The sequence below is a fragment of the Orbicella faveolata genome, unplaced genomic scaffold (assembly GCF_042242905.1).
Source record: "Orbicella faveolata isolate gen_17 unplaced genomic scaffold, um_ofav_v1 contig_46, whole genome shotgun sequence".
Lineage (NCBI taxonomy): Eukaryota > Metazoa > Cnidaria > Anthozoa > Scleractinia > Merulinidae > Orbicella > Orbicella faveolata.
Window position 1 is genome coordinate 4,242,732 of NW_028301576.1, and position 11,990 is coordinate 4,254,721.

Below are 11,990 nucleotides of genomic sequence, written 5' to 3' on the forward strand. Positions count from 1 at the left end.
AATTTCGAATATCTCTGCCCAACGAAGAAGACGACGATACTGATGTGCAACGAGGAGGGCCAATGTTGTTTTCAAAATACAGGGCCCAAAGTAGAGAGTCAGCGGGAAGTAGTGAATTTTGGAGTCTTTTTCCTTCGGTCGTCCTGGTGCCAGTTGCCATAATCTGCGAGCAGGTCCACGTCTGATTTTCCTCCTCGCTATTTGAAACCTGGAAATGGTGGCAGTGTGATTTAGTTGGAGAATCATAGCCCGCTGTTGCTGTGTTTGAAATAAGTTGTATATAATGGCAAATTGATGCTGAAGGCAGTTATCAACGCCAGTAAAGAGAGAAGAACCCCCAAAACTACACTTTTGTCATTGTCGCCCGCCATCTTTCTTTGCAACCGCGCTGAACACAAATCTTGCATGTAAACCAAATGAAAAGTTGATCCCTTTTCCTGCTTTTTTGCATGTAAACCAAATGAACCTTCTAGGATGATCCTAGCACTAGGATCATCCTCTTTCAATGTAAACGGGCCCTTATTTACCCACGCAACATTTAGGAATAATAAAAGCTAGTTAAAACACGTGCGTGCTAAAAAATGAAAACATCAATAAAATTAAACTTAACTATTCAAGCAATAAAAATATTTTGATAAAAATATATTTATACAAATACTATATTAATCTATATAAAATCACCATACAAGTTAGAAAATATGCTTGTTTAAAATACGTTTAAAAGTAAGAACATCCTTGGCTTCTCTAACATAAAGAGGTATTGAATTCCACATCTTAGCTAAATTAAAATTAGGTAGCGTTAAAAGAGTGTCCGACCCTCTTAAATTACAATTACAAATTTTGGTGTTAAGGAAATCTTGTAAGTAGGGTGGAGCTTGATTATTCATGCGTCGGTAAACTAAAACTCGGGCCTAGAATTTTCTTCTTTGTTCTAGCGTTTTTATTTTAACTCAGTCTCTAATAAATACTCATAGGATGTATTTTTTCCCATAACCTAAATGGACCTGAGATTATAATAATTTGTTTCCTCTAGTTTTTATGTTTAAATCTACTAGCCTTAAGCAATAGCGGACAACAATATGAGGTAAAATGTATGCCTTGTAGAGGCGTTCCATAATGTCTGAGGGAATAAACCTCGGAATCCTTCTTAGTGCGGAGGCTTTGGCATGCCGTTCTTACTTGCTCTTTCACATAACATGCAAAGTTAAGCTTGCATGCAGTCTAGCATTACACCAAGGATTTTTAAGGTATCGGTAGTCACCACGGCATTGGTATCTACACTAAAATATCGTAGCGATAGGATACTGGGCCAATGGCCAGCAGGAGTGGCAACGAGAACGTTGCCAAACAAAAGGTTTAATGAGTAGAGCTATGGCTGTGCACGTGCGTTATAAATCCATATGCAGTTCTTTTCGTCCTCTGCACAACAACAACAACGTGAAATTACTAAGTTCCGCGAATTTTGCAGATCTCAAACGACGGAGGCTCATTTTTCGTATTTTCATGGCATTACACTGAAACGAATAGGCGCACTAAACAGATCTAGGAAATTGCGAAATTCAAAGGTAAAATGTAAATTTGTTTTTTACTAGGCGTTGTTCTTCGGCTCGCCGTCGTCACTGCTGTAAGCTCTCTCCCTTTTTTTCAAATCTCAAGTCAAGTAACGCTGTTGACCTTCATTAATACCTTCTCTCTTAAACGGTTTTTTAAATTCGATATTAAGGTGAAGTGGTTTCGTGGAATATCAAAACCGAAAAAACTACGATCAGTGCTGGCAACAGAATAAGACAATACTAACACCAATCTGCCGTTTACATTAGAGTAAGCTTCTAATACAGGCTGCGTGACGCCTAGCTGTCTTTGCTGGAAACAGTTTCACTGTAGTTCTAATAAACGAAGCAATCAGACCTTTCGGATAAAACTAGGCTTCATATCAGATTTCTTAAATGAAACCTCCACTATTTTTAGTAATATGGCCTAAAGTGTTTCATATGTACTTATTCGAAGATCTGAAATAAAAAAAGATGTCTCACCTAGTGAAATAATTTTTTTTTATCGTCTTCCAAAGATGGGCCCTATAGCCCGTTTAAAATTCCCACGGCCGCCATCTTGAATCGCTTCTTTCTTCGGTCGACGAGTACTCTGGTTTCAGCTGATAAGGGAGTATCTGCGACATCGCTCATGTCTCTTTTACTAAGAAGTGCAATCAAAACAGGAAGCGCTGGGTAACCAAGCAAAGCGAAGCAACCACGATACGTCATCAGCCCGTAATGCATTGCGCGCCATTCAAGATAAGACGACAAAAAAATTATTTCACCAGGTGAGACATTTTTTTTATTTTTTTATTTCAGATCTTCTAATAAGTACATTAGAAACATTTTAGGCCATATTTGTAAAAATAGTGGAGGTTCCTTTTAAGGTGAAACAAACTCTAAGTTTCAATAATCGTTGGTTTGTTTTTGCTGTACATCATAACTAGTAAAAATAAAATAATCTAAGTTTGTTTTTGCTGTACATCATAACTATAATCATAACTGTTTAGAGTCCGCTGGGGGTTGCTTCCTCGAGGGAAAAAAATAACAGAAAATACTTGGTCACGTCTTGCGTGCCTATGATTTTGGTAGACTAATTTCATGCTCTCCCACCCCCGTCTCACGTCTCCCCGCACCTTCCACCCGCCAAGAAGGTGTACAAAAGAGTTTGCGTGACTTATTGCGTGACAGTATCGTCTCTAAGGCAAAAATGGCCACCAGTGTGCTGTCTAGGGTTTTGAGGCCTCTCTCTCGCACAGCAATCCGTCCCATTCGCAGCTTCCATAGACCTTGGCCTGTTTCAGTTTTAACGAGGCAGAAGAGTTCTTCAACTGAGCCAAGTTCGGTTGAAAACGCGAAAGAAGCGAACTGGAAATGCAGACAAGATTTGGCGACGGCACTTCGAGGTCTCGACTGGTACGGCTTGAGTGAAGGTGTTTGCACGCACTTGACGATGATGGCTCCTGCATTGAGCGGCGATGGAGAGGTCATGCTCATGATTCCTCATGGTCTCCATTGGAGTCAGGTTTGCAATGCTTTTTATTTTAGATCATTATGAACCGTAAGTAAATGCTATCTCAAACAGATCGACTAAACCCCGTTTGTAATTTGGCCCCTTTTTAGTAGAAGTAAATGACTTCTGATAGGCGATTCCACATATTATGCATATACGTTACCTTGCATTTTGGGATCTCAAAATGCTCGATATATGACCATTCCCCCTGCCCTCAAAATTGTATAGCGTGTGATATAGTCGGTCAGCCGCTGACTCGACTTACTTAGACTTGCTAACGAAGCCACACTTTGGCCGGTGTATAGTTGGTGTAATAGCGACGTTTTAAACGTAGTTCAATAAAAAGTTTTAAACGCAGTTCATACTTTTAAGCGCCATTTATCTTTCAAAGTCAACCGATCGGACTTTGTTGCTAATGCAACAAGCGAACAATCATCATCTAAGCTTATCAAACATTCATAGACTGAAATGGTTGTTCGAAAACGTTTAATAATCCGATAACAACTACGTAAACACGAACACAAAATTTGGTGCAAACTCGAAAAGTTGGGAGCGAACTCGAAATAGAAATTTTATAGAGGGGGCGAACTCGGTGGCGGCGAACTCGCCATGGGGCGAAACCGGTATCGTTCACGCTATGAATACGCTATCCACCTAACAGTTATATTGTATTGGTTCAAATTAAACAAAAGGGCATACAGTAGATGTGTTGCTGTGTACTATAGTTTTCTTGCTTTTATTATGACGATGGCTAAATGGCTGTGTAACCAAAACTGTTGTAAGCTGTATAATTTGCTGTTAGTAGCTCTTTTCATAGATGCTACAATGCTACATTGTATCATTGTTCATTGTATGGTTGTTTCTAGCCAGGGGCCCGTTTCTCCAAGGTCCCGGAAAGTTTTTGCACCCGGGAAGCTGTGACAAAATCGCAAGCGTTATGATTACAAATTAAAGGCTGTTTTATTGACATATTCGTAATATCAACAGAGGTTCAGGAGGTTCCCTTCATGCAAGAAGTTTCAGGCGTATATACACCTCTATTCCTCTATTTATTCCTCTTTTTTAGATACAGATTATCCACAAATGGCTTTGCAGGCCCGAAAAGTTCCCGGGACTTTCGAGAAATGGGCCCCTGGACTGAAAAGTATCATTAATACACAAGTATGATTGGCTAAATTCGATATTGATTATTTTATTGATCTCAAGAGCTCAAAATCTTCCTAAATTGAGCATACAAAATTAATCACTTAATACACACATTTAAAGCTGGTATATACACCTTAAGGCACAGTTTTGCAGTGTTTCAAGTGACTGACAACTCAGTCCACCTGATATCTTTTATGGAGCATTCTCATGTTTAGTTTGTGACTGCATTTTATTTCTGGTGAGGTTCTATTGTTATCACAAAAAGCTCATTAAATGGGCAGCCTTTTTCTAATCACATTTTACTAGCCATAATATATATTAACATCGGTATCATGGTCACCCCATATTTGTGTCTGAGTGTATTTTTTTTGTTTTCACACAGGCAACCCCATCATCTCTGCTAGGTGTCAATGACAGAGGTGAGCTGGTGGAAGGCAAAGGTCACATACAGATAGAGGCTAATGCAATCCACAAAGGTGTTCATGATGCTAGGTCAGATGCGGTGTGTGTCTTCCATCTTCACTCGCCATACACAACTGCTATAGGTAACTTTCATGTATTTTGTATTGAATGGTTGATAGCTAGGTTAATAGCACTTGGTGTTAGTGATGTACACTGAACTATATGCAGATGAATGGATCTTCAATAAGATTTGTTCAGAATGTGAAGTACTTGAAAGATGTATCATGGACATCTACAAACTGCATATAATTTTCCACATCTGGAAAAAGTATGGAAACTGAAATGTGAAAAAATGAAAAAAAAGTAGTCTAAAGAATTTTTGACAAGTTAATTTTACCAAATTATTACCCTCAATACCACTTTAGACAGCTAACAACCAGATAACTGGCAAGTGAAACTGGAGGTCAATTCAAATTTTATGTTAACTTTACTGTTTCAAATTTTTTTTCCACAGAATCTCGAATCTCCTCCACCCCTCTATCATTCCACTTGGGTTACTGTGCATTCATTGTGTCTCTTTAGAAATAAATTATTTTTTCTCAGGCTAGAAAAGAAGTAATGGATAAGTACTATGATTATCAGTTGAGTAAGGCACAACAAAAATTTGGTTGTTAACCAGGTTTTAATGTACAACTTGTGTTGTTGTCATGGGCAACTGGAGCAGATTGAATTGGTTATTTGGATAGTAATGCTGTGTGTAAGTTTATTATTTGCTCCTATAAGTTAAATTTCAAGTGCTTGAATCAACACATTTCTTTTGGGGGGGTGGTGGTGGGGGGGGGGGGGGACAGGGTTGGGTGTGGTGGAGAGGTATGCCCTGATACCCCGCAAGAGGCACAACTCCCCGGGACTCACTTTTTGCCGTCTGTTAAGCTTTATTGGTTGCCTAACTAAACATAACTATCCAGGAGTTTTCTTAATTTTATCTTATTTTTTTATCCTGTTCTTGTTTTGGTGTAATTTTCAGGAATGCTGGAAGAAGAGGTGTTTGGCATGTACCACCAGACACACTGTCGTTTCTACAATGATTTTGCTTATGACCCAAAATATGGAGGAGCTGCTTTGAGTTGCGAAGAAGGCGAGCGCCTGGCTAAGCTTATTGGAAAAAAGGCAGTCCTGTTTATGGGAAATCATGGCGTGTTATTTACTGCACCAAATGCGGCTATCGCATTTGACAATGCCTACTTTATGGAACGTGCTTGTATGATGCAGGTACTAACATGCTTATTAAATTTAACCTTTAGTATGTACTCATGTAAGTTGTTATGTGGAAACATTATGACTGTGTGATACTATGGAATGGTAAAATTGGTAAAAAATCAGTGCAGGGAACTGAGAGTTTTCAAACTACCCAAGGGAACATGAATTGGTTTGAAAAGAAATTATCAAGGGGTTCAAAAAATTGAGTGTCAATTTTTCCTAACTCTTTTGCCTGGGGAGTGAAAGACTGCTTTAAATAATTGTAGGGGGGAAGGGGGGGGGGGGGGGATGGGGTTGACTAAAGAATCAAAGGTTAGAATAGTTGGGATTCCATGTCTTGTACATGTACATAATGCTATTTTGATATTCATGGACAGATTTTCAAAAGTTGGTTAACGCTAGTCAGTATTAAAAGTTGATTGAAGCTTTCATTTTGCCTCTATCAAATACTATATATAATTATATTTTTCATTGCCAATGTTTTGTGGAGATTACTTCATCAAAACAGGAGGGCAGAAAATAAGTATGTACAGAAAACCTCACTTACAAAGTCATGAAAGTGCAACAAAAAAATGCACAAAATCAAGTGGTGCAGTTCTGGAACCTTGGCCTGGGTCTTACATGTAGGTCATGGGCATAAATAGCTCTCCCTTGCACTGACTCTCTCCACCCTGGTGTATAAATGGGTAATAGCAACTTGCAATGCTGGTGGTGAAGTAACCCTGCATAATGGGGGGGGGGGGGGGGAGGCTGAGGGAGGGGGGAAGTATATTTTTAGTGACTCGATGCTACAGAAACCCTCGTTCATGTAGACACAGGGGACAGTTCAGCTCAATGCAGACTTAACCTGCTTTTTGATTCGTGAATTGCGTAAGGAAGTTACCGGTTGTAGTCGTGGAACTGATTATACTAATGAGGGGTTGGTCGATCAGCTGTGAAAACGTCCCATTACAGTTCCGCTGTTTTGCGGGCGTATATATCGCTTAACATCTCCAGGACGACATGCTACGTATTGCAACTGTTCTGCTAAAAATGCAATTGTTAGTTAAAATAACTCAAATTGAATGGTTGTTAAAACTTCTGGTTAAATTGTTGTTAATAACAGCTTGTACCTGTTACTGTGTGGCATGACATCTTTGCAGGAACTAATTTTTGCGATTGCGAAAGACTGTTTTCCTCGTTGGCTTTCAGCTTAAGAAATTGTGGTTGATTATTGCTGGTTGTAATTTTTTTTCTCTTCAAAATATTAGCATTTTATTATGAAAAAGGTAATTCCATGTTGGCAAAGGCTACCTCACGTCAATAACCATTTACTGGGAAATTCATGGGCTTGTTCATAGAGCACTTTGATTCATGTATGGTATACCGTATGCGAAGGTTACTCTTTTAACTACGCCAAGCCGGTCTTGGATTTTACAGGCATGTTTGCACAGGCAGTGTTTCTGTCCTGTGATTCGGCAGTGGAATCGCGGTTTTTTGGGTCCTCGATATTTCTAGCCCCGTGATTATTTGAAGCACCCTTTCGTGCCCTTTGAAAAAGAATCACAAGAAATCTACCCTCAAGTTTTTTGAGCCAAGTTTTTGAGTTCGCAAAATTAAGATTGCACTGTGGTACAAAAGGCTATATTCTTATTCTCCGTGTTGGACTGGAGCTAGCTTGCACTGAATGGAGGCTCATGTGGGGGAATATCATTAAAAAGAGATTTATTTCATTTGCAGTAGACTGAGCGGGGGGGGGGGGGGGTAGACTGAAAAGATTCCCCGCATTAGCTTTAGTTGCAAGCTAGTTCCAGTCTATACTGAGAATACGAATATGGTCTATTTGTGCACACTTTCATTTCTTTAGCATACTCTCTGTGTTATGGTGTTAACGCTGTTTTTACAGCACGGCCAAGGTAATGTAAAGTTCCTTCTTTGTCTTCTATTTGGCATAAAAAATGTGGGCGTTTTTGTTTTGCAGATGATTGCAATGCAAACTGGGAAGAAACTCCGCGAGTTGCCCGATGACATCAGCAAGTTGACTTACCAACAAACCCAAGACGCATTAGAATATTATGCAAATGCTCATTTTGAGGGAATTAAGGCTGTACTTCTGCAGAAAGACCCAGGATTTTTAAATCAATGATGCTTAATAATCTTGTTTTCCAGTCGGTGGTCAGTACTTTCACTGACCCCTGAAAAAAAATTGTCAGTGACCCCATAGACCCTATTCAAAAATGGCTGCCAATTTACAATTCTTTTGTATTCGTTTAAATTAACCCAACTGACCTCTTTTGAATTATCAACTCAAAAACGAGGTTAGTTGGGATAATTGTAATACTTACAAGAGAATTTTTAATTGGCAGCCATTTATGAATGGGACCAAAAGACGGGGCTCTTGGTAATCTTTTAGTATATATACAGTGTTTGTATACGGTCAGAATAGTGTAGTTTCTATATTATATGTCGACACTGAATGGGTAATAGCAAACCACGTATTTCTGTTTGAATTGAACGCTGTCATTACATTTTTAACCTGAGCACGTTTTAAGAGCGATAGGTGTACTGGGCAGATCTAAAGAATTGCGTAATTCGTAGATGAAATATAAATTCAGTTTTTACTAGGCGTCATCATTGCTTAAGCTTTCTAATATTAATAAAGTTATTACCAGGACTGCAAAAACAGCTAGACTCCTCCAAAACAGATGATGATGACGACGATGACAAAGAAAAGACGACGACGATGGCGGCGGCCGCGGCGGCGATCGAAGTAGTAGTGCTTCATGTTTGTGGTGGTGATGACGATTAGGAAGTTTGAGCAAACCACAACGGCGGCGGCAACTAGGACGAACATAACAGTGGCTGTGCATGTGTGTTTTAAATCTTGGTCTATTTCTTTGTTGCTTTCTGCAAAACAACGACGTGAAATGACCAAATTCTGTGCAGGCTAGAGAATGTGAACCACAACGGCCAATATTAATAATTTTAAATGTCTAATTCAACGAGATGAATTAGACAATTTGAGATGTCTCCGACAACCATAGACTAACTAAATGACTTCAGAGTTTCGCGAGATTCGTAAGTTGAATATAAATTCATTTTCCAATCGATGTTGTCCCCGCGTCGCCGTTGTGGTTGCTTAAAACTTCCTAATGATGGGAGTTGCTCCGGGTCTAATTAGCTCCACTGACTGTTCTTATCACTGTTTACGCGTGTGAAAACCCAGGGGCACCCAACGACCGTTTTCTCTCGAATGCTTTTAAAAGCTGTTTTAGGCTATGTGGAGTACTTTTAAAGCTCTGTAGGTTAATTTTAGGTTGCGCTAAAAAAAAATTTATCTGTTCGGTTATTCTAGGGGAACTTGAGTATTCTCGAATTTATTAGGGCTTTTTTGTCCATTTCCCGAAAACCTTAGGTCTTATCGCCTTTCCGAAAATGATAGCTGACCTTTTTTTGGTACCCAAAACGACATTTTTTACAATTCGAAAACAACAGACATTAAATTTCTCATATCACGAAAGTTCGAGGTGACAATCAGAGGGGATTAAAGGTCTTCCGAACAGATAATTTACCGAAACGATCCGTTGGGTGCCCCTGAAAACCCCTGCGCGTGTAGGTTAAGACTAAAGAAAAAACTGTGCCCCTGATTCACGCGTAAAACTAGAAAAAAAGAAAAGAAAAAGAAGAAGAAAAACATATCGCACTGATTTTGGTAATATGTACGACTTTGCACAACATGTACATCTAGTCCATTTGTAATAAAAGAATATTTTGAAAGGGTTTTCTGTTTGCCATGCAACTTTGGAACAACATTGATTACAGCATGAAAACATAATTTTACTGTTGTAAAGCTGGCGTAATGTTGTCGTAAATGTATCATGTAAGCATGCTTTAAATTTTCCTAAAGAGACTTGAACTTAGCTACATTTCGCTTGTAGTGCAAAGTTTGATGACCAACTTTAAGAAGCTTTAAGCCAGCTTAATTTTGCGTAAATCTCTGTTTTCATGCTGCGAATATTAGGCTTAAGGACGGTGCCTACTTTTGTTAGTGCGCACACGTTCTGCGCATCACGCAAGGCATGGTTAAGCGTCATGCGCGCGCTGGCGTTGACATTGACGCAATGAGCTACGCTACCAAGTACACAAGTAAACTGAAAGCAAAGTTTTCCTTCTGTGACCAAATCAAGTTTCATGAACCTCTACTTAAACCAGGAACACCAAATAGCAGCTAGACTACGAGTAGTCCCTCTTTCGCTTAGTCCGTCGTGCATGACGCGAAAGAAATTCGCGAGAAAAAAATGGCCGCGCGAAATCCTGGGGGCTAGGAGCGCGCGAAAGGAGGGACTACCGCCTAAGCCCAAGAGTTTGCCCTTTCACGGCCGAGTGATTTTTCGGTGTAGGATTTCTCATCTTGACGTCCTCTTATTATCGCCTGTTATCAATAGCCCCGGGAGATCTGAATAAAATTGCTCTACTCTACTCTTCAAGTAGCCAGGCAAAAACATATGCCGTGAGAAGTATATCTTCGTTCAGTGTTCGTTCAGCGAAACTGTCGAAGAAGTTTTAAAAAGAAGACGGCGAATGAGGCCTCGTGTAACGATTTTCGCTGCATCTAAAAGTTATTGCGAAAATTTCAATAGACTTTCAACCGAGAATTAACATTATACATTATACATTATACATAGGAGATCATCCAGCTGCGGTGAAATGTTTGCCGATAGCAGCGGAAAATTTCAGGTGAATGTCCGGTGTCAAGTAAGAGTCCGGTTCAATCTTTCAAATGGACGGCAGAAAGGCCAAGCTCAGTGAATTTATATTCGCTGACTTAGACGATGCTGTTGAGCGGCGAAATCACTAACACGCTCGCAGTCGGGGTGGAGGCAGAAAGCTTTGCCAAACAAAACACTGGATAAATTTAAATCTTTCCAAAGCGCCTGTTGGCAGATTCGCAAGAACATCACGGCTTGCGAAGCGCGATTTCAACGCTTCGATTTGCTCTGGTACCGCTTCGATTTGCTTCGGTTCCAAAACATTCCTGCAAGACGTCACAGGTATCTCGAATGTTGACAACACGTTGTCAACGCTCCTAACATAAGCCAATCATATTTTTGCGTTGTGAGAGCAACGCATAATTCAAACTCTTGGGCTTAGGCGATAGTCCCTCCTTTCGCGTGCTCCTCGCCTCCAGGATTTCGCGGGGCCATTGTTTTCTCGCGGTTTTCTTTCGCGTCACGCACGACGGACTAAGCGATAGAGGGACTACTCGTAGTCTAAATAGCAGCATATCGCTAACCACTAACTGTTAACGTCTTCCAGCTGAAAAACTAGCCGTTATCTGTCAAAAATTATACTGAAATCCAACTGTAAACATGAACCTGCAGATGGCATAGTGCGCGCGCAAAACAAGTGCGAGACATGCAAATGTTTTACTTACTGGGGAGGTGACAGGAAAAAATGTAACGGGAACCGTAAAAGTTTTGAAAAAAGATGAATGACTTTAAAAAACGCGTGGTTACCCCTGTTATGAAATGGAAGTGGCAGGCCTATTCAACAAGTGATTAGTTTCTGGTTGCGAGCAAAAGGTATTTAGACTGTATTTTAGCTGAACCAGAGGAAGGCTGTCAGAGACGTTAAAAGCGCTGTTTCAACGTTTTTGTTAATAAAAGCATATCAAAAATGGCACCATTTACCATGCAGTTTTAAGATCTTTATAAATGTGCTTGCTTTTCTGTATGTAAAGGCCAATTCTAAGGAAATTTGTGAGGAAATATCCTTTCCTTCTTTTTTTTTTCAGAAAAATGCTGATGTCAGCATTTTTGTTGAGATTCAAGGCTAATTATCTCGAAAAAATGCGTGGCTACCCCAATTTTTCTTTGTGGATTCCAATAGCCCTTGCAAAGATCTACGTTTTCGTCGTGGTCTTAACCTGGCTCAAAAACCTTTCTATTTATAGGCACCGTCCTTAATTAGTGCGGAAATCGCAAGAATTGTCGTTCAAAAGTGAAGCTTTCACAAAGGGACAGTTTGGACCATATAACAGATATAACCGTCTCATCGAATTCAACGCTTTAGGGTGCGACTGACAAAGGAAAGGGGTGATCCTGCCGGAGCAGCAAAACGTTGGTCTGAGCATAGTTAATAGGTCAGAGGCTTATGCA

The 11,990-nt window shown here is 39.9% G+C and overlaps 1 protein-coding gene across 1 annotated transcript; it reads left to right on the forward strand.

Moving 5' to 3' along the window:
- Positions 1–2,698: 2,698 nt before the first annotated feature.
- Positions 2,699–9,612, forward strand: LOC110051013 (uncharacterized). The gene is made up of 4 exons (XM_020756987.2): positions 2,699–3,057; positions 4,574–4,736; positions 5,621–5,865; positions 7,814–9,612. The coding sequence occupies exons 1-4, from the start codon at positions 2,743–2,745 to the stop codon at positions 7,976–7,978; spliced, it is 888 nt and encodes a 295-aa protein (XP_020612646.2). The 5' UTR covers positions 2,699–2,742; the 3' UTR covers positions 7,979–9,612.
- The last annotated feature ends 2,378 nt before the right edge of the window (positions 9,613–11,990 follow it).